The sequence below is a fragment of the Monodon monoceros genome, unplaced genomic scaffold (assembly GCF_005190385.1).
Source record: "Monodon monoceros isolate NGI ecotype Baffin Bay Population unplaced genomic scaffold, NGI_Narwhal_1 Super_Scaffold_19, whole genome shotgun sequence".
NCBI lineage: Eukaryota > Metazoa > Chordata > Mammalia > Artiodactyla > Monodontidae > Monodon > Monodon monoceros.
In genome coordinates this window covers 77,260,049-77,283,331 of record NW_021703775.1, presented here as the reverse complement: position 1 = coordinate 77,283,331, position 23,283 = coordinate 77,260,049, and the positions used below count along the sequence as shown (strand labels likewise).

At 41.6% G+C, this 23,283-nt stretch overlaps 1 protein-coding gene across 5 annotated transcripts in view; it reads right to left on the bottom strand.

The window, feature by feature from the left end:
• The window catches only part of NBAS (neuroblastoma amplified sequence), a 339,068-nt gene that overhangs the window by 69,799 nt on the left and 245,986 nt on the right, over window positions 1-23,283 (bottom strand). For all 5 annotated transcript variants that reach the window (XM_029231716.1, XM_029231717.1, XM_029231719.1 and 2 more), the window contains one exon: window positions 2,805-3,020. In XM_029231716.1, the coding sequence (XP_029087549.1) occupies window positions 2,805-3,020 (216 nt within the window). The remainder of the gene's footprint in view (window positions 1-2,804; window positions 3,021-23,283) is intronic.

The following is a 23,283-nucleotide window of genomic DNA, read 5'->3' as shown; positions in this document are numbered from 1 at the left end:
TCTATTAAGCATCAACTATGTAAACCCAGGTATTGTACATATGTCATCTGATTTAATGGTTATCATTATCCCACAAGTTTTTTAATCAGCTCCACTTTACCAAAAGGGAAATAGAAGACCAAAGATGTTAAGTAACGTGTCCAAAGTCGCACAACCAGCCATTAATGGATCTTAGGATTAGAAGCCGAGATTCTACTTTCCCCACTGCACTCTCCCACTCCACACTGCCGGCCCCTCTTTGATAACACTGTACAAACTAACACGACGACAGGTAACTTAACAGGACACCGGCTACCGTTGTTCAGCACCAAATGTGGCCACTTGATGTTCATAACACCTTCCAGCTTCCACAAGTAATTCTCAGTATAACTGCTTTGTCTTTCAAAACAACCATGTGGAAATCTAAACATTAACTGGAAATTTGATGGTACTGAAGAATTACTATTACCTTTTTTACTGGTAATGCTGTAGTGCTTAAGTTTAAACATATCTTTTAGAAATAGACATGGAAGGATTTGTGGATAAAATGAAAAGATGACTGGGTTTTTCTTTAAAATGATCCACAGGAGCGTAGTAAGGGTAGGTAGGGGTAGGGGTGAAATAAGATTGGTCACATTTTGATAACTGTGGAAGCTGGGAGTTGGGCACATGAGATTTCATGTCACTATTCTCCCCATTGTTTTCTAAACTTTCTATTAAAAAAGAAAAAGACTGTGAGTTAGGCAGGGCAGTTACTAGTATCCCTACTGAGACAAGCGGAAACTGAGGCCCCAATGGCCTGTAATTGAAATGGCACTAACCTTCTTGAGTACATAAGATGGTCTTGCACGCAGTATACATAAAGAGGTTAAAATCAAGGCCTGAACTTAAAAGGGACAAATATATGAAGTTGAAGTTACTTCCAGCATTTGCTCTGAAAGGCGCCTTAACAAAATCATATAATGTTCAATTTAGGAATCAGAAGAGGCTCCTATTACAGACCATCCACGGTCTAACATTTGCAAGTAGCTATTTGGTACCTTTAAATCTAGCTGAAGCAAGTGGCTGATTTTGTTAATAACCCCCTTGGCCCCATATACACTACTCTAGCCACTGAAAGACAATACTTATTCCAAGGAGAGTAATGACAATTCTCCAGATATGAATATAGGATACTTGATTAGAAAAATGAATACAAATTTTAAAAGTTTTATACTAGTAAGTATAAATCACTTTTACCTGAAGATCCAAATTTTACCCTAGTTCTTATAATTATTGATCATAGAACTGTAAGTATCAACAGGATAAAATCAAGATTGGTAAAGCCAATCTGCTCCCTGCAAAGGCTTCTATATTGCTCATACCATTATTTAATATTATTCATTAGATAGCCTAACAGGCGCTGTAAAGCACAGAATGAAATAAAAGTGTTATCAGACTTTTGAATTCTTCCCCTTATCTTTTGCATGAGGGGCTTACATTTCTGTGTCTCATACATATTTTGAAGTCTCCCATTTGTTCATTATCTGGACTCCTCTCCACTGACTGATCTTTCTGGTCAGAAATATTTTTTACAAACCAAGAATACAATTCAATAAACTTGTAAGGTTTAAGAAAAATAAAAGAGGAGGTTAGTGGCCACTTACAGGTTCATTCACCATAGCATTAAAGGGCAAACGGAATTTTTTTTTATATACCTAAACGCTGTTTTCACCTAGATGAAGATCATTTACTTATTGATTTGTCAACTTTTAAGTTATGGAAAAGAATATTAAAATTTCCATGACTGTGACAATACAGAAGAAAAGCTCCAAAGGCTACAGAGGGTTTCCTCATGTAGTCCCAACACCCTGGTCCCCAAACCTCATCATGGCAGGGGCTCCTGACTCTCATGGGGTGCTTTCTGAGACACCATCAGGGTCTCAACAAGAAACCAACTAGGAACAACTTTATTAACCAAAAAAATCATATCAATAATGAAGTTACACTGGAAAATGCAACATAAAAACAGGATGAGTACATATAATTTTTTAAAAAAAAACTGTTGAAGCAGGCATGGATGGCTATTTCTGAATTTTTCTGAAGATTAGGGGGAAAAAAATATATCACTATTCAATTGGACAGCAAAACATCTACCAGCTAGAAGGAGAGCTTGAGAACCACAGTCTTCATCATTTCTCAGCTTTAGCAACCACTTTCTCACCCCAGGCACCCATCCTGGGCCCCCTTCTCCCACCCCTCTCACCTCCTCACGTCCTTCCTCCCCAAGTTATCAATTGTGTTAAGTGGCCTAAAATCCTTTTTAAAGAAGCGAAAACTGAATTGACAATCAAGAGATAATGACGAGGTTAAAGGATAAAGATTTAAGACCATTATCTGTAAGATTTGGAGGTGGGGGGAATAAATTAGGAGTTTAAGCTTAACATATACACACTACTATGTGTAAAACAGATCAATAACAAGGACCTACTATATAGCACAGGCAACTATATTCAGTGTCCTATAATAACCTATAATGGAAAAGAATCTGAAAAAAGGATACATGCGCACACACACACACACGTGTGTGAGTGTGTGTGTATATATATATATATATATATATATATATATTTATATCTAAATAAAACTGAATCACTTTGCTGTACACCTGAAACTAACCCAACATTGTAAATTAACTATACCTCAATAAAAAAAAAGGTTATTAAAAAAAAATCTGCAAGATTGAAAACCCTATCAAAACTACGAATATAGCTTTAAAGGATAAATGAAAGAATACACTGGTATTATCTGAGTGAGTGAGCACACAGAAGTGTGAATTTCATTACCTGCTCACTATTCTTCAGAGAAACGATGAAGCTGTGGTTGAGGGTTTCCAGGTGAGCCAGTGACGTCTCCAGATGACTCAAGGCATCTGCGTAGGTCATCTTCGAATCACTAGTCTCTTGAATGTCTTCTGAATTTCTTTTCCTTGGCTTCTCAATAAAATGTTTGACTGTCTTAATAGCCTTTCCAGTCATTTCTTTACGTGCTTCCACAGATAGCTTTAACAAACAAACAAACAAGAAAAACAGGAATTGAACAAAAGTGAGATAAATCACCCTACATTATTACACATGGCATATTTAAAAGATATTAATGTGGTAGAGAGAACAAAAGTAAAATTTTAATACGTACAACTTTAGTGAATAGGACTTCTGCTAGACTGGTTTTTCTTCCATGAATAAAACAAAAATAGGGAGGTACCACTTGCACTATTACATGAGCAAATACAGTTTTTTAAATGCTAATACCCCAAAGCAGGTGGTGTCTTGATGAAACTAAAAGTCAAATAGATTACTGGTTACAGTGAAAAAATGAGGAGTCAATTCTACAACCAGTTCTGATCATTTACTATAAGGAAATAATTCAAAAGAAGAAAACAGTACAGGAATGAAGATTTTAACTGGAATAAGAACATAAAAATAAAACTTCAAAAGCAATCTAATTGCCTGATGATATGAGATATGGTAACCAGCTCATGATAAATTACTAGATAAAACATTATGCAGCCGTTAAAATTAGAATTATAAAAACAGTACAGCCGTTTGGAAAATGGTTATCATAAAATGTTCAATTTTAGGAATCAGAAATCATAAAACTATTTATACCATGCTTACATTAAAATCTGAACTATACCTGTGCATGTGGCTGAATACACACACACTCTCTCTCTCTCTCTCTCTCTCTCTCTCTATTGGTGACCATTATGTTAAAGTGTTGGGATCACGAGCAATTCTGTTCTTCTCAATTTTCCAAATTTTCTATAATAATGTTGTATTCACTCATTTACTCACCAACTGCTTACTGAATTCTGATATGTGACGGCCACTGTGATAGGTATGTAAGGGTTATATTTTTCTAATATTTAATATGTTAAGTTCACTTGGCCTCAAGAATGCAAACTTAAGTTTAAGCTTAACCCGTTTTGATGGAGGCACCACGTACCTCTGAGCCATTCTGGGGCCTTTTCAGGCCCTGCTGATTTGTGCTGCTCTGGACCCTGGAATTCAGTCTCTTGTCAACTACTCTAGCAGACGTGTACTAGAGCCTTAAAAGGGCTTTGTGTTGATTTAAAAACAACAACAACAATAACAGATAAAGAGTCCTAGGACAAACTGTTATCTTTCCTATTACTTCTTAAAATCAGTCACGGTCCGTCTCTGGGTATTCTGAAAACTAGGCACAGGCATCAATACACAGCACCAGCGACCACACCAATCAACACATGGCAAACCTCCCCCACTCTCCATTTCCCATCAGCTCCCTCCAAGTCATTCCACATAAGATTAATGTTTTATGAGAGATGGCATTTTCTTAATCCCATATACATATTGGTAAAAGGATCTTTAGGAAAGCACTGCTTTCACTGAATTGTAAGTATTTGCTTTGCAAATGCAGCTTCCAAACAAGTTCTGTGGCCCCCACTCCTTACGTGATGGCTGCCTCCCAGCACCCATGACATGAAACAAAATCAGAAGCTACCACTGACTGCCAAGTATTAGTTACATTACTATCTCTTCCCCTAATAAACTGCGAACTCCTTTATGTGACTGAGAAATACAAGATACTAGAACTTGTGTTTAGTTCAGCAGACCTCCCTACGCCCCATTATGTGGATGGAAAGACCAAGCCCCAGGGAGGCTGGGTGGTATGTTTGGGTTCATTATGAGAGTGAGAAGAGTAAAAGTCGGAATTCAGAGCCCATGGTTACCAAGACAGGGCTTCCCCTTCACTGCGCGTCACACAGATGCCACTTGGTCATGTCTGCCTCGTCACAGGCTCTGACAGAGCATGAACAAAACCAAGGCTTCAAAGCCCTACTAGGCCCTATATGATTGGCCCTTCACCTCACCCCACCTCTCTAAGCCTGTATCCCGCCTCTCTCCCGCTCTCAGCCCACTCCTAAGACACTCACCTCCCTGCAGGCCCGCAGAGCCTTTCCACTTGTTGGTCCCTCTGCCTGAAATGTCCTCCTCCCAGTGTATCCTCATGGCTCATTCCTGTGCTTCCCTCAGGACTCGGCACAAACATCGCCTTATCCAAGGCTTCCCTGACTACTGAGTAAGAGCTGCCACATCCTCCGTCCTCACTTGGCCTCGTTCTCCTTACCCTGCGTTATTTTTTCTTCACAACTGGCATGCTGTGTTTCTATTTGCTTACGGTCTGACTGTCACTGCTATCTTCCCAGAACTCAGAATGGTGGCTCATACATAACACATTTGTTGAAGGTATAAAGGAATGAACGGATGAATGACAACATTTCAAAAAGACAGAATAGCAAAAGCAGAGTTGCAGAAGTAGGAAGGCTTATGACCTATGTATAACCACTAGTGAGCACTTTAGACGGAGCAGGGGTGGGAAGGGCCAGATAGGAACATGCTAGGCTTTGCAGGGCACGCGCAGTCTCTGTTACATCTTCTCTTGGTTGGCTGGCTGGCTGGCTAGTTCTTACAGTCCTTTAAGAAGATATAAAAACCAGTCTTAAGGTATCTGAGAAAAAACTGTCATCCTTTCTCAAGCCTGCCTTTGTCTGCCCTTCCAGAATCAGCTCAGGGTTCACTCCTTTGAGATGCCGTCCCTAACATCATCTCCTGCTACGTGTTCCTTTTAAAGCTTACCTGTATCAAAGAAAGCATTACACTGTGTTAAAATCGGCTGGTTACCTGTACGTTTCCCTGACTAAACAATGTGATCCTTCCGGGTAGAAACTGTGCTTTTTAAATCTCTGTATCCCTAGCACCTAATACAATGTCTAGCACATTGTAGACAAACAGAAAATAGCTACTAAATTACTAAACAACTCTGCTCAACATACAGGGGAGAAGTGGCATGGACATATAGACACTACCAAATGTAAAATAGATAGCTAGTGGGAAGCAGCGCATAGCACAGGGAGATCAGCTCGGTGCTTTGTGACCACCTAGAGGGGTGGGATAGGGAGGGTGGGAGGGAGACGCAAGAGGGAGGAGATATGGGGATATATATATACGCATAGCTGATTCACTTTGTTATAAAGCAGAAACTAACACAACATGGTAAAGCAATTACACTCCAATAAAGGTGTTTAAAAAAATGCAATGAAATAACATGTTCTCAACATGTCCCTAGAAACCTGTGGTCCAGAATGCACCAGAAGGCTCCAATTTCTCAGGGACCACAGTGTCCTGTTCCGGTAAGATGGCCCCACGAGACTAAAATTGCAACATTTTAAAGAACTTGACACGAAAACCTCAGGACCAGATGTGTGCTATCGGGACAATGCCAGTTGGTAGTGATCAGAAGAGACGCAGGAAGAGGCACAAGGACATTAAACTGTGATGAGTTTGGGTTTATTCACTGACATCCATCCAGTGAAGGCGCTGTACATCCGCCTCGGGCTGGGTGCTGGCGACACAGACAAAATCAGATCAGGTCCTTGCCCGTAAGTATGTTAAACTCTAGTTGGAAAGACAGATAAAAGGCATTATACGGAAGCAGGATCCTTATCCAAGTGCGGGAGGGTAAACGCGACCTGCTGCAGAGAGCCTCCAAGGGGCACTGCGTCCCGACTGGAAGTGAGGGACTGGAAGGAAGGTCTGCTGAGGGAGGCTCTCTCTAAGGAGAGTCATCAGGAGTGAGTCGGCACGAAGACAGGAAAAGAAGAACTTCACGAGGTCCCCAGGTTACAGGGGCAAGTGGAGACGCTGTGGGTAAATCAGCATGGCCGGGATGCAGCCTGCAAGTAAAGGCCCGTCAGAGCCTGAGGGAGGAAGAAGCGGTGGCCCAACAAGAAGGGCCTGTGTGCCGGGCGAGAGGACTGCTCTCTATCACCCTCATGCCTGGGAAGCCATGAAAGGAAGGAGCTTATGCAGAAGAGTGACACGATCAGTGCTATCGTTGTCATGAATGGCTTGATTCAAAATTCACCGAGACAACTTTCCTTGCGTGCAGGTGCTTTAAGGCTGATAACGCTCGCACAGCGGACACTACTTTTTCTTTTAAGAATGAATATAGTGTGACTCTGGAGATAGGGCTGATACTTAGGAAACGGCAAGTGGCTTCAGAAAAGCCAGACGCTACCTACAGAGTCAGCTGGACGAATTAGGGCTTACCTACTGTTCACACTGCTAATAGCAGCTAATAGGGGGCAGATAGATACCTTTCTTTTTGGGTTCAATTTAAAACCTCACCCTACTTTTCTTTCATCTCTCCCTCCTCCTCTTCAAGCACAAACACTCCAACACTTACCATGTGCTAGGCCTGGTCTGGGCACAGGGGATACAAAGGGAAATCAAAAAAACAATCTCTACCTTTGAAGAACATACATCCTAATGGAAAAACCAAACACAAAAGTAAGTATTTATAAAATGAGACAGAAGTATAAACTAACTATGTGGATGCAAGAAAAAGCATCTGTCTTAGGAAGGCAAGGAAGTCTTTAAAAAGGAGGTGGCACCGAAACCAGGACTTGAAGGATGAGCAAGAATTCCTGTGGAAGAAGCGGGTGAGGTGAATTTCAGTAGAGTGCAGCATGGGGACTTTAAAAAGGGAACGCTCTATGATTGTGACTCTCAACCTTCTATTGTACTCCAAAACACCTGAGGGATATAATATACTCCCACCAAAAACAGTGGCTCACCACCTCGAGGAGTCTCATGGGGGTGGAACGGTGGAGGCGAACCATCAGCTAACAGTATATTTGGGAAAACAGGAAGCATCACTTCTGAAAAAGATCAAAAAATGCCCTCATAGCATTTTCTGAGGAGGAATTTGATAGAGGAATTTGATCCCCTCATAGCGCATCCTCGATCCCACTGCCAAGAAAAGTTAGACACTCTTCTTCCTTCAAGCTCACTCCTGTGGAAAATCACAGCTCTAGGGGTAAGGGAGAGCCCTTGGTGTAAAGTGGAAAGTCTGTGTGTGTTCAGGCAGGAGACGGTCCTGCAGAGAAAGGACACAAAGGAGGGCTAGGGTCACCACAGGCGCCACGTTGGGAAACTTACATTTTCCTTCAGGCCAGTGGCCTTCAAACGGGGGTATGTGTGCCCCAGGCACAAAGTCTTTTTGAAGGGCACAAAGGTTCAGATAATTTTAAGGGAATCAGTTCCTAAACTTTTACCTGCTCTAAATGCTCTTTCCTAAGACTGGCCTTGAGGACGTGCTGGAGGTCAGAGTGCCAGGCCTATTCTCTTTTACCGCAGGCCTTCCTCTACTTACACAAGAAAGACATGCCCTGCATCCTTCCTGAATCAGACTCTGATACACTGTCCTGGAGTCTGAAAAGCTCCAGAACACCAAACGAAGGGACAATTCAAGTCCTGGTGTGTGACATGACTCCAACATCTGGATAACACATTTCTTTTTGCATGTCAGAAGGTTTTCGATTCTTTGCTTTCAAAAAACTTTATGAAGGATCTAATTGAGTTGTCAGTTGATAAATCATTACAAATGATTTTTAACAACAGATTGCTATGCGATTTTTGGCTGATAACCTTGAGGGCATTCAAAGAATCGAGTGGCACTGCTATGACAAAACTCCTTGCCCATCCACTGTGAACAAAGTTTCAAAATATTCATGCCTATAAAAATGTAAAATGGAAAGAACTGATGTTGAATGCAATATCAATCTAGCAATAGTAAGAGTCAGCCATGGGCACATAAACTAATTAGAAACAACGTTTAAAGCCCTACCCATCTCATTAAGAGGTACATTTTAAATACAATTTTCTTGCAATTAATGCTTATTTATCAAAAGTTAACATATCTATGTTGTTCTAGTATATACTGCAATAATTGAAACAATAACTCAATACAGAGTAATTTTTTAAAAAGTAATCTTAGAGCCCTATTGAAACCTCACAACTCAGATTGGGACTTGAAGCCCCATGTTTGTAACCCTCAAAATTCATACATTGAAATCCTAACCCCAGAGGTGATGGTATGCGTGGGTGGGGACTGTGGGAGGTACGTAAGTCACGAGGGTGGAGCCCTTATTAATGAAATTAGTGCCTTGTACAAGAGGCTCCAGAAAGATCCCTATCCCCTTCGGCCATGTGAGGACACAGTGAGAAGGTGCCTACAAAAAGGGCTCTCACCAGAACTCGACCACGCTGGTACCTTTATCTTGGACTTCCAGCCTCCAGAACTGAAATCAATAAATTTATGTTGTTTATAAGCTACCCAGTCTACGGCATTTTGTTATAGAGCTAGAACAGACTAAGCCATCAAGTGTGTGAGGGGATAACCAGGTTATTTTAAATTCTGTTAGGTCCATGAGTAAAAAGTTAAGTCCACTGCTTTGGAGCACTGTTTCCCTGAAGTGTGACTTTTAGACCACCTATATTGAATTCAATTGAGCGCTACTTTAAAAAAGCAAATTCCTGGCTTCCCTGGTGGCGCAGTGGTTGAGAGTCCGCCTGCCGATGCAGGGGACACGGGTTCGTGCCCCGGTCCAGGAGGATCCCACATGCCGCGGAGCGGCTGGGCCTGTGAGCCATGGCCGCTGAGCCTGCACGTCCGGAGCCTGTGCTCCGCAACGGGAGAGGCCACAACAGTGAGAGGCCCGCATACCGCAAAAAAAAAAAGCAAATTCCTGAGCCCTCCTTATACTCACTCTCTGTGAGGCTGGGGAAGGCACTGGCATTAGTGGAAAGAAACCTGTATTTTGTACAAGCTTCTCCTGGTTAATTCCAGGTGGCTGGTGGTGAATGTGGGATGTGGCTGGAGATAGTTCCCAGGACTGGAGGCTGAGGGACAATTAGGTTAGACCGTCACTGCAAGTGTCTAGACAGGATGGGGGAGTGATAGAAAAAAAAGGCAGTTTTTACATGGATGCACCTAGAGATTATTATACTAAGTGAAGTAAGTCAGACATAGAAAGACAAATATCATATGATATCACTTATATGTGCAGTCTAAAATATGACAGAAATGAACTTATTTACAAACAGAAACAGACTCACAGACTTTGAAAACAAACTTACGGTTACCACAGGGGAAAGGTCGGGGGGAGGGATAAATTAGGAGGTTGGGATTGACATATACACACTACTCTATATAAAACTGATAATCAACAAGGACCTACTGTATAGCACAGGGAACTCTACTCAATACTCTGTAGTAACCTATATGGGAAAAGAATCTGAAAAAGAATGGATACACGTACATGTATAACTGAATTACACTGCTGTACACCGGAAACTAACACAACATTGTAAATCAACTACACCCCAATATAAAAAAAAAATTAAATTAAAAAAAAAAAAAGGCAGCAGTTTGGGATTTAAATGATAAACAAAGAAGAACCAAAAGACACATATGCTGTCCTGTGCTGGCTGCCCAAGTTACACACGTGCAGCCGGTGCCTGTCAGTTGACCGAGCAGCTCCCAAACATTTCTGCCCAAGACCAATAGTAAGAAACACATTGTATATCAAAACTCAGTATCACAATATATATGCATTGAAATGTATGCATATATTAAAAGCCAACTAAAGTTTCATGAAACAATATAACCCTGACTGTGGCGAGGTACAATCTGGTATCTGATATTAATCTACCGTCTAGTGTTCTTTCCTGTTTGTTTGGTTTTAATGCTGACCACAACACTCTAATTACAGGATCCACTAATGGACTGGAACTCATAGTTTGTAAAGCACCTGCAAATCTGCTCCAGTGATGACAGGATGACTTGTAGGGGTCAGCAAAGTTCAAGGCTACCAACAAGGTATCAAATTATCTAAGTCAGATTTAATTAACTTCAATAAAAAAGAAGCCCCTTTGTTTTACTGATAACATAATGTTAATCTCTCTCTCTGCTGACGTTGAATGTTATATATATGCTTTATTTCTATGTCTACTTTCCTTCCTAGATTATGAGATCCATCAGAGCAGGACCCATATCTTATTCATTTTTATACTCTCAGTACTTAGTCTAACATTTAAAGTACTGTTTTAAAATTGTGAATATAGAATATTACAAAATAGTACCTTCAATGTTATCCGACAGAAGATGAAATTGACAAGTTTAAAAATTTTTGCTTTAATATAGTTAATGATATATTCAAGCACAAAAATAAGAATGCAGCTTTTGTCACACTGAATTATATACTTAACAACAAAATCAACCTTACAATTTTGCTCCTCTGCTTTACCTATCAATTGCTTATATAATAAAAATGAATGACGCCAGACACAGAGGCCACTTTATCTTTACCTTTTTGGCTTGTACAATAATTACAGTAATATTACTATTCTTCAGCAAAGTGTAAATGGTCCTGTCTTTTTCACTATTCACTTCCAGCAGTCACATAAGGTAATCCATCCCCAAGTTTTTCAACAGCTTGAAGGTCACCTTTATCTTAACGGAGAGGGCCATGAAGAACGTTAGAAATGAGATGGAATGTTCCTGTAATCAGTAAGGAAGGCTACTATCCACTGTGGCTATGAAAGCATTCATTCACATTTTCCGTTTAAAAACCTTTTCCTATCATATGTATGCATGGGATCCACAGCACAAATTGTTATTATTAAGAGCATTTTAAGTAGACCCACTGAATTTATATCAAAGCCAAGTGTAAATACGAAAATTCAGATCTTATTCCAACACTCACAACTATTTAGTATCATTAAAAATCAACCTGAACTACTGCTAGATGTTTGAAAGTGGGCTGAAAAGAATTCAAATGTCCTTTTATCTTCTAGGATAGAGTAAAACAGAAAGAGGGATGAAGAAAAGCAGAAGGGGAAATGACCAGTACTGAGTACCTACTGACACCAAGATCTTTATACTTGCTATTTTATTTAATCCTCACAAGAGTTATCCAAGGTACATGTTCCAGATATTGTGCTTGTCTCCCTTACGCCCACTCAGTACCTTGTCTAATAGGAGCTGACCATGCAGTGGGTGTAGGACTGACTCAGGGCTGCTCAGGGTTAGTCGTGATGGAGTTAGACCATTCATGATGATCTCATGCCTCTCTCCACAGTGGTTAGTTCAGGTACAATGGGTTGAAGGTAATCAGTACCTGACATACCAAGAGCCCCAGATCGGTTCAGGGGTGATCGAACCAGTAAAAAGCTCTGACTTCCCGTTTGGTGCCTTCACGAAGTTCTCTCACCCTATCTGGTGGATGTAGACTAGGAAGCAATGTAGCCCGTTTCCGCAGATCAGTGCACTGATACAAAGAGCCTGGAGGGTGGCGCTAAAACCATAGACAGCAGAGAAAAGAGATGGAAAGAAATTGGCTCCCTGATGAGCACCCACTGCTGAATCAGCCAACCCTGAAGTCAGGCCCACCTCTGGGCCTTTGAGTTACACGAGCCAGTAAATTTTCTGCTCAGTTAAACTAATTTAATTGGATTTTCATTTGTATCTAAAAACATTCTAAAATTAATCTATATTTATATGGTAGTAATAATTGTGCCCCATTATACAGAGGAGAAAACTCAGAAGGTAAGAGTAATTTCTCCAAGGTCAAGCCTGATGGGAACTCTGGAAGGTCTAATTATAAACCTGTCTCTTTATTCATCACCCTGCTACCATTCAAAGAACTTCACAATGTGCCTAAGATCTATCAAGATTTAATTCAATATGTTGAGAGGCCACAATATTAATGTAGGGAATTTCCCAGATTTTCCTGGGTCGATGTTAATTTAAAATTGTTTTACTCTGTTCTCCTCATGGAAATTTTATCATTTGATAAGTGGCATCAATCCCTCAGTCTTCTACACATGTGGGTGGCATGAAAAATCCCTCATCAGATGATGTACGCGGAACAAAACACTGGTTATACTATGCTTAAGGGACTTTGCTAGGTGATTCAGTGACCAAAAGGTTAAATAGTATCCTCAAAGGATGTATATAGAAATGCATTATTAAAACAGAGATACAGCACACATGCCTACACTACAGTTAATTATCACAAATCGAGTGAGTTTGGTATCAATGCCTCTTTGCTCCATTATCATCTCTCCCACAAAATACTGCAGTGGCCTTCACGCTGGAGCTTCCCTGTGTCCAAGCTGGTGTGTCTTCTGTTCCTTCCTCCCGTCATCACCAAGGTGATCTTTCTAAAGTAAGAATCTGACAATGTCACTACCCAGCTTAAAATTTATGTCTAATTGATCCATCCTCAGGATAGTCTAAAACCTTTAGCCAGGTATATAAGAATTTTCATTCATTACCCGGCCCTTCCTTACCTCTCTAGCCTCATCAAGACACTTCTATTTATATCACCTGTCTTGTAGTCAACTGAAGGTACTAGATTATTCCATGCCTTTACTAAAACTGCCAAATCTATCTGGAATGCTCCTCCTAATCTTTCCCTCCGTGGTACTCATGACAAACATCCTCATTTGTTAAGACTCGGCTCTAATACCTCTTCTACTATGGGGCCTTTCCTGGCTGGTCCCATCAACTCAACTATTGACCATTTCTACCTTAATGCTACCACATCACAAGTCATCTATCACATCAATTATGAAACTTTCACTAATTTATCTGTTTACCATCTCCATCTATGAAGCGTTCCCCCTGACTGTCACGTAGGCAAAAACAACCAGCATCCTGAGATGGCTGCAATTAGACAGGGATCTTCCTTTGGGTACCAATACTTAAAAAGCTTTTGGCACCAGATGAGAGGAGACAGCCTGGTTTTTCATTATAAATCCCTTTGCCGCACAGGCTAGAGAAAGTATTCATAAGGTGGCAGTTAGAAAATACATCTGCTTATAAGTTTAAATGTACTTAACTGAGAGGAGGGCTCCTAGGATGAACAGAGAACGGAGGAGTAAAGGGAGCCCACATCACTGAAGATACCTGGTTACACAACAAACAACTCAACTACGAAGTCAGCCAGAGGGAGAAGCGCATTTCATAGCGAGGTGATTTTCAGGCTCCTCGTCCCTCTCTGCTTTTCTTTAATGTTAAAATACGCTTTGGTATTTGCTGTACATTATTCTGAGATTGTTGATTTATTCCTCTGTCTTCCCAAGACGTCCACCCCCTGGGAATTTAGAGTCCACAAGCTTCCCAGGAAGGAGTTGTGTATTCCTTCTTGCGCATTATTAACGGAGAGACCCGCAAGGGCTGCAGAAACACACAGCAGCTCAGCGCCCACCAGACTCCTCCTCAGAGCAGAGGCATTATCACTTATGACTGGACTGTGTACACGGTCTTTTGGCCACCTTTCCATTTCTCTTACTAAACTATTATTACCTCAGTCCATTTGAAATAATCTTGCAAGCACAAACAGAGAATGAGTTTTCAGCTTGCCAGTCGAGGCAATAATCACGATCACCCCAGGTGGGCTTTTGCAGCCAAATTCCTCAGGCAAGGGAGGCAGTGGAAAGCAAGATTTGGGGAGCAGGCCTGTATATGAATCCTGACTTGGTTACTTGCAGCTCATAAGACACTGGAGTGGTTATTTAACTTCCTTGAGCCTTAACTTTCTTGTCTGTTGAAATGGTGGTAAAAGTATTTACTTCACAGAGCTGCAGGACAATTCACAGTAATATTACAATAAATATCGTCTTCCTCTTCTTATAGAATCTTGCTGGAAGGCTGGATGTGAAGAGTGAGATGGGTAATCTACACCCGTGTTTAGGTGCCGCCTAGATGCCTGTGACAGACTTTCAGAAGGAAACGTTAGTTCCCCTTGCTGTTATAGGGTGATACTGACAGACATCGAAGGGCTAATTCTTAGGCTTCTTCTACAGGTCACAAGATTCAGAATGCATGCCATACCCACAATCCCTCTTTGAGGAAGCAGTCAGAAGGGGCCTGTTAGAAATAGGTTATCTGGGCTTCCCTGGTGCCGCGGTGGTTCAGAGTCCGCCTGCTGATGTGGGGGATACGGGTTCGTGCCCCGGTCCGGGAAGATCCCACATGCCGCAGAGCGGCTGGGCCCGTGAGCCATGGCCGCTGAGCCTGTGCATCCGGAGCCTGTGCTCCACAACAGGAGAGGCCACAACAGTGAGAGGCCCGCATACCGCCAAAAAAAAAAAGGTTATCTGCTTGGCAACAAACCTCTCCCGAATCTGACCACAGCTGACAGGTACAGGGACTCGCCCGGCAGCTGAAGGCAGCCACAGGGTGGCTGGACAATGACCTTTGGGGTGGCCGTCACACAGGGCTGCTCTACAATGGATCATGATACGCAACCAGAAAGGTGCCTCTCGTGGGAAATTCTAAGGTGAGCACGTGTGTGCGTGTGCATGAGTGTGTGCGTGGGGCGAGCAGGCTCACGCCTTCACATCATGACCCAGCAGCTGTGTGGGGAGCCTTGCTCACTGAGATGGCTTCCTTGCACTCATATTCTCAGTGTTGCCACCTTGTCACTCTTACCATAATGACCCAGTAGCTGCGGTAACCAGAGTGTGCAGGTTCCTGATGGCCCGAAAGAACCAAACCGTCCGTGGTGTGAAGCACGGAGCACACCGGTCCGTCTGCCCTAGGAAGACATCAGCCTCTGAGCTCGCACCCACTGCTAACCCCACGCACAATGCACGTTCCATTCTGCGCCATGCATGCGTTTACAGGTAAGATCTACGGGGTACTGGAAATCTGAAGCTGATCCCCAGGTCATGCCAGTTTATCCTTTCAAACGCTTTACATATGGCACCATCTGCAGGTTGCTGCCCCCCAGAAGCACCTCAGTTCTGTCTTTCTAATGACGGTCCCCGAGCTGCCCTGCTAGCCTCTAGATATGTAATGCTATCACTTTAAGTCAGATTATTTCAAGCATAGTGAACGAGTGAAGTCTAAAATGATTCTGTAAAGTAGAGCTACAGCTTTTGTACAAACAGCATGCTTCGAACAAGGTTTCAGAATATGACAGCATGAGGTTCAAATCCTGGCTCCACCACTTATATATATGCTAGCAGTCTAGGGTAAGTCCCTAAACTCCCGAGCCTAAGCTTTCAACAAAAAAGGGTGGCATCGCCCACCCCACATGGTTGTTACACAGAGCTTATGAGACGATGCCTGTACCGCACCTGGCCCGTGCTAACACTCAGATGCTACTTCTCTTCCTCTCCTTAAACCCTCTCCTTAAATGTAGTCACTGACTTGCTTGCATTCCACATCACCTGCAAACTCCACTGATGGTATTTGGGAATAATGCATGATCCATCTGGGTCAAACAAACTTTCCAACTTATCAAAGGTAAGACAGACGTTTTACGCACATGCAAAATACTTAACTATGCCCTGCATTTTACGTATGTCTGCTACCCTTCTTCTCTTTTCCACTCCTAAAACAGAACAGTGTCAGGCAATCAACATCGAATTTGCAATCAGGAGACCTGGATGTGAAAATGGGATTGGACACTTACTGTTTATTAAACTTTGGACAATCGTCCTTTAGGAATCTCACTTTCAGGCTAAAGATGATAATACTTGCTTCATAACCACCCCCATGGGATATCTGTCCATCTGTCAATATCCTAATGTGTGGGGAAATGATCACACTCAAATCCAGTGTCTACTTTCATTGCTTCCTTGTATTCCTTGCTCTGTTTATATGAATGTTTGCCTTGTATTCCTAGACTGTAAGCCCACTGGAAGCAGGAACCATATCTCAAATGTCCTTTGGGCTCTCACCGCAGGACGAGCATAGCGCTCAATAAAAGCAAAAGCAGTAGCAACAACAGTAGCAAATATTTATTGTAACCTTTACTATGACTCATGCATAGTTCAAATTACTATGCTGTTATTAAATCATTTAGGTAAGGAATCCTAATATGTGTACTTCATAATAAAGAAACTGCTGAATTGAAAAGGAAACATTTTAATCTATATTTTATGAGTATGTAAATCTGATTAAGGATTAAAAACAGGCGCCCGGCAAAAGGATGACTTGATGGGATAAAGTACAGGAAAAGCCCAGGCACTGGAGGGGAGGTAGGTTTGTCCAACGCATGAAGATTCAAAGAACAGCCGACTTGTTAACACAGAGTTCATAAGCAGGGTTATGTTGAAAACTGGACGAGGAGCTCATTATGATGCCCTTAACGGCCCAGCAATCTTACCACAATTCCCTATTTTCCCATTCTCCTAAATGATTGCTCTGTCCCTTCTCCTCTCTCAAATCTCCAACACTCCCTCCTTTAAACTTACACTCAGCTAATTTCTTTGCCTCCTCGTTGACTGAGAAAACAGAAGCAACCAGAAAAGAATGTCTACCATCTCCTTCCCCCGTATCTATCCATCTCCCTGTAGCTGTGTCCATTAGCAGCTCTGCCTCCCTCCCGCTATCACGGGAAAGTGACAGGGATCCTGCCAAAGGCCAACTGTTCCACCTGGGCTCTAGGTCCCATCCATTGCCACCACTTACCTCAGAAATTCTCCCCTTGTCTTCCTATGTTTTTTCCATTAATGAATAAAAATATTGTTATATTTTTTAAACCTTGAAACTCTTCTTGTCAGTCTCTGCTGGTTCCTCATCATCCTTGACCCTTGATACTGGAGAGCCCTGGGCCTTCCTCCTCTATTCCCCCTCTTCTACCTAACTCGCTCCCTTGGGAATCTCATCCAGCCACCTGGTTTTGACTCTTTTCTACACTGACAATCCCCAAACGTATTTCTGCAGCCCAGGCTTCTCTGCTGAACTTCGGAGTCATATATACAACTGCCTGTCAACAGCTGGAGTTGGGTGTTTAAAAGCCACATCACTCTTTAAAAACAAAACAAAAACCTTTTTATTTTGAAATAGTTATGAGACATTGCTAAATAGTACAGAGAGGTCCCATGTACCCATCACCCATCGCCTTCCAATGGTGTATGTACTCTTACAGAAAGTCACATCAGTTTTAAAAGTCAAGCAACAGCAAGAACTCCTGATCCTACCCCGAAAGCCACTCCTTCCCAATCTCAGGAAATGACAAATCCACCTTTCCAGTTGTTCAGACCAACAATCTTGACACCATCCTGAATTACTAACATTTTCCCACATTCCACAGCAAATCCATCAGCAAATCCCTTTGGCTCTATCTTCCAAATAAATCCAGAATTTGACCACTTCTCACCACTGTCACTGCTACCACCCTCATCTTTGACTTAGAAAACTGCAGCTGCCTCCTAAGATCTGTCTCCTTACTTCTACCATTACCTCCTATAATACTTTCAATACAGCAGGAGAGTGACCCTGTGTCAATGCCAGGTCCGATCACAATTCTCCAGTGGGTCTCATTCATAGGAGACCCTGTCCAAGCTGCCCGGGTCCTATCGTCCCCTCCCACTGCTCTGTCTCCCATCCCACTGCAGTCACCTGGCCTCCTCGCCGCTCCTCAGACAAGCCCCACATGCTCCCTATCAGGACTTTCCACTTCCTAGTCCATCTTCCCTTCAATAAGCAACAGCTTGTTGCTGTCTTACTTCCTTAAGCTCTTTGCTCAAAGATTACTTTCTCAATGAGGTCTTCTTCGACCATCTTACTTTAAATTGCAGCAGTCCTGCTGTCTTGCACTTCTGAGTCCTTCCAGGTTTACTTTCCTCTAGAGCTTACTACCATTTCACACGTGTGAACTTAATCATTTTGTTGACTGACCCATTTCCACCTCTCCCTGGCGCAGGTTCCCTAAGGTCAGAGACGTTTGTCTGTGCTGTTCAGTGCTATATACCCAGCACTGAGAACACCTGTGGATACATAGTAGGCACTGATGTTGATTTTCCATTCTTGTATAACAAATTATCCAAATTCAGAAGCTTAAAATATTGATTATCTCTCAGTTCCTATGAATTATGAATCTGTTGTGGCTTGGCGGGGTGCCTCCGGATTAAAATCTCTCACAAGGTTATAATCGAACCACTGGCCAGGATTGTGGTTTCATCTGATGACTTGGTTGGGTGGCAGGAAGAGATGCACTGCACGTCAATGAATGTTTACTCACATGGTTATTAGCGTCCTTGGTCTCCTGCCACGTGGGGCTCTTCACAACAGGGCAGCTGGATTCCCCAAGAGTGAATGATCCAAGAAGAAGAGAGAGCATACAAGAAAGAACCCACAGTCTTTTCTTTCTTTTTTTTTTTTTTTTTGGTACACGGGCCTCTCACTGCTGTGGCCTCTCCCGTTGCGGATCACAGGCTCCGGACGCGCAGGCTCAGTGGCCATGGCTCACGGGCCCAGCCGCTCCGCGGCATGTGGGATCCTCCCGGACCGGGGCACGAACCCATGTCCCCTGCATCGGCAGACGGACCCTCAACCACTGTGCCACCAGGGAAGCCCAAGCCACAGTCTTTTTATAACTTAATTTTGTAAATGGTGTCCCAACACTTTTACTGTATGTATTCTGCTGGTTAAAAGTAAATTAACAAGTCCAGCCCACACTCAAGGGGAGGGGATTACACAAGGGATTAAATACTGGAAGGTAGGGATCATTAATGGCCATCTTAGAGGCTGTCCTTCCCAGCACTCAATAAATATTTGGTCAATGAATGAACATATTAGCTAATGATCCACACTTGAAGAGATCCTGTTCCCAACTTCTCTGGGAACTTACGGATTTTTTACTTTTAATAAATGGAAAAAGGGCAAGTAGGACAAATAAAGACCATGTAAAAACTTTAACAGGAGAGCCTTTCTTTTCCTTAGAGTCTTGTAACAGAAGGTCATTTTTCATAGGACTGTCTATAATTTGTTTATGAGTAACTTCTGTTACATCATATCACATTTCAAAAACTGTATTCTCTTATCCTTCAAGTGTTCTGCCTGCTCCCTTTATTGTGTGCCTTTGACAATCACACTGGAAAAACAATTCCTTTTTATTTATTTTATTTTTTTAGTATGAACTCAATACATATTTATTGAATATCTGAATAAAAGTATGATTTTCAACTCACTTGGAAAATGCCTTTTTTTAAAACATCTTACAGCCACTCTGGAGAACAGTATGGAGGTTCCTTGAAAAACTAAAAACAGAACTACCATACAACCCAGCAATCCCACTACTGGGCATACACCCTGAGAAAACCATAATTCAAAGAGTCATGTGCCACAATGTTCACTGCAGCTCTATTTACAATAGCCAGGACATGGAAGCAACCTAAGTGTCCAATGACAGATGAATGTATCAAGAAGATGTGGCACATATATACAATAGAATATTACTCAGCCATAAAAAGAAATGAAATTGAGTTATTTGTAGTGAGGTGGATGGACCTAGAATCTGTCATACAGAGTGAAGTAAGTCAGAAAGAGAAAAACAAATACCGTATGCTAACACATATATATGGAATCTAAAAAAAAACCAAAAACCAATGCATTTTTAGATTGGCTCTTCTTTGCTTATCTCCTAAGCTCCTGGCTTTTTGCATTTTTGTCAAGATAGGATATGCCTATCAAACTAAACTCTCACCTTGGAAAATAAAAGAGAATGGTTCTTTAAAAGCAAAGGCATTCAACAACTGGAATGGAAGGATAATGCTTACAACTATAATAACACACACAGGCTAGCTGAAGGTCAGATGAGAGTAGTATATATTGCACATCTAAAACCCTGAAGTAATCACTATTAGGTAGCATTATTAACAGATATATGCCTGCAACACAGAAGGCATTCAATAAATATTTACTGATTATCTCTTCCTTTGTACACACAGCATTTATTAAGATCCTTAATGGTACTTCTTATATTAAATTATAGTTCATTTGATACACATGCATACTTTTTGCCCATCAACTGTGAGCCTCTCAAGGGCAAGGAGCTTGGCAGTCTTTTATTTGTTTAGAAAACATAGGACAATGGCACTGAAAATGTGCTCAGTTCCTGTAAACAGTTCCTGAATGTATTCGGAATGAATAAAACTCACTCAGTTCAGAATCAAAGGAGTCAAATGATGACTACACCAAAACCAGAGATAAATGAGCAAAATACTTATTATGAGATTAGGAAAAACAATTATGAGTTAACATTTAGTCATCTTGTAAAACTGAGTAAATGTAATGCTTTGTAGTCAAGTTTAGTATGATTATAAAATAGCAACCACAAACACCACAAAATTTAGGGGAAAAAAAGGATAACATGAGTATGCCCCCACTTAAATACAGTTGACTGATCTTGGACAGAGGAGCAAAGGCAATACAATGGAGCAAAGACAGTCTTTTCAACGAACGGTGCTAGAAAAACTGGACATCCACATGCCAAAAAAAACAATCTAAACACAGACTTACATCCTTTACAAAAATTTACTCAAAATGGACCATATATTTAAATGTAAAACACAAAACTAAAAATTCCTAAAGGATTACACAGGAGAAAATCTAGATGACCTTGAGTGGGGCTGTATAACACCAAAGGCACAATCCATAAGAAAAATAACTGATAGCTAGACTTCATTAAAATTAAAAACTTTTGCTCTGCGAAACACAACGTCAAGGAAGTGAGAGACAAGCTACAGACTGAAAGAACTTATTTGCAAAAGATACATCTAATAAAGTGCTTTTATATATACAAAGAACTCTGAAAACAACAATAAGAAAACAAACAACCCTAGTAAACAATGAGCCAAAGACCTTAAAAGACATCTCACAAAGAATATATACAGATGGCAGGGCTTCCCTGGTGGCACAGCGGTTGAGAATCCGCCTGCCAATGCAGGGGACAAGGGTTCGAACCCTGGTCCAGGAAGATCCCACATGCCACGGAGAAACTAAGTCTGTGTGCCACAACTACTGAGCCTGTGCTCTAGAGCCCACGAGAGGCAACTACTGAAGCCTGCCTGCCTAGAGCCTGTGCTCCGCAACAAGAGAAGCCACCGCAATGAGAAGCCCGTTCACCACAACAAAGAGTAGCCCCCGCTCGCCGCAACTAGAGAAAGCCCATGTGCAGCAACAAAGACCCAACACAGCCAAAAATAAATAAATAAAATAAACTAATTTTTTAAAAAACGAATATATCCAGATGGAAAATAAGCATATAAGAAGATGCTCTATATCATATATCCTCAGGGAAATGCAAATTAAAACAACAGTGAGATACCACTACACACCTATTAGAATGGCCAAAATCCAGAACCCTGACACCACTAAATGCTGACAAGGATGTGGAGCAACAAGAACTCTCATTCATTGCTGGTGGGAATATAAAATGGTAAAACCACTTTGGAAGACAGTTTGGAAGTTTCTTACAAAATTAAACATACTCTTACCATATAATTGAACTCCTTATTATTCATCCCAAGGAGTTGAAAACTTACGTCCACATAAAAACCTGCACATTAATGTTTACAGCAGCTTTATTCATGATGACTTAGAAGTGCCAAGATGTCCTACAGTAAGTGAATGGATAAATAAACTGGTATATCTACACAATGGAATACTATTCAGCACTAAAAAGAAATGAACTATCAGGCTATGAAAAGACATGGAGAACTGCAAATGCATATTACTACGTGAAAGAAGCCAATCTGAAAAGGCTATGTAGTTTATGACTATATGAGCTAGAGTCTATATAAATAAATAGACTATACGACACTCTAAAAGAGGCAAAAATATGGACACTGTAAAAAGATCAGTGGTTGCCAGGGGTTGGGGTGGGGCATGAATAGGCAGAGCACAGAGGATTTTTAGGGCAATGAAAATACTGATATTATAATGATGGATCGATAATACATGCCATTGTACATCTGTCCACACCTATAGAATGTGCAACACTAAGAGTGAATCCTAAGGTAAACTGCGGACTTTGGGTGATAATGATGTGTTAATGTAGGTTTATCAATTGTTTAAAAAAAGAAAGGTACCTTCTAGTGAGGAATGTTGATAATGCGGGAGATTATGCATGTGTAGGGGAGGGGCAACTGGGAAACCTCTGTACCTTCCGCTCAATTTTGTTGTGAACCTAAAACTGCTCTAAAAAAAATAGTCTTAAAAAATATATGGGGGGCTTCCCTTGTGGCGCAGTGGTTGAGAGTCCGCCTGCCGATGCAGGGGACACGGGTTCGTGCCCCGGTCCGGGAAGATCCTACATGCCGCGGAGCGGCTGGGCCCGTGAGCCATGGCCGCTGAGCCTGCGTGTCCGGAGCCTGTGCTCCACAACGGGAGAGGCACAACAGCGAGAGGCCCGCGTACCGCCAAAAAAAAAAAAAAAAAATATATATATATATATATATATATATAGAAATGCCACTTTCCACTCAGGAATAGGAGCTTCAGAAATAGTGTCTTCTGAGACAAACGTGCATTTGATATATATCCTTTCAATTTAAAAACTTATGAAGAAGATCAAAAGATCTTCATGCATTGCTGTAATGTATACTCTGATAATTATAAAGATCGATGTGGAGATAT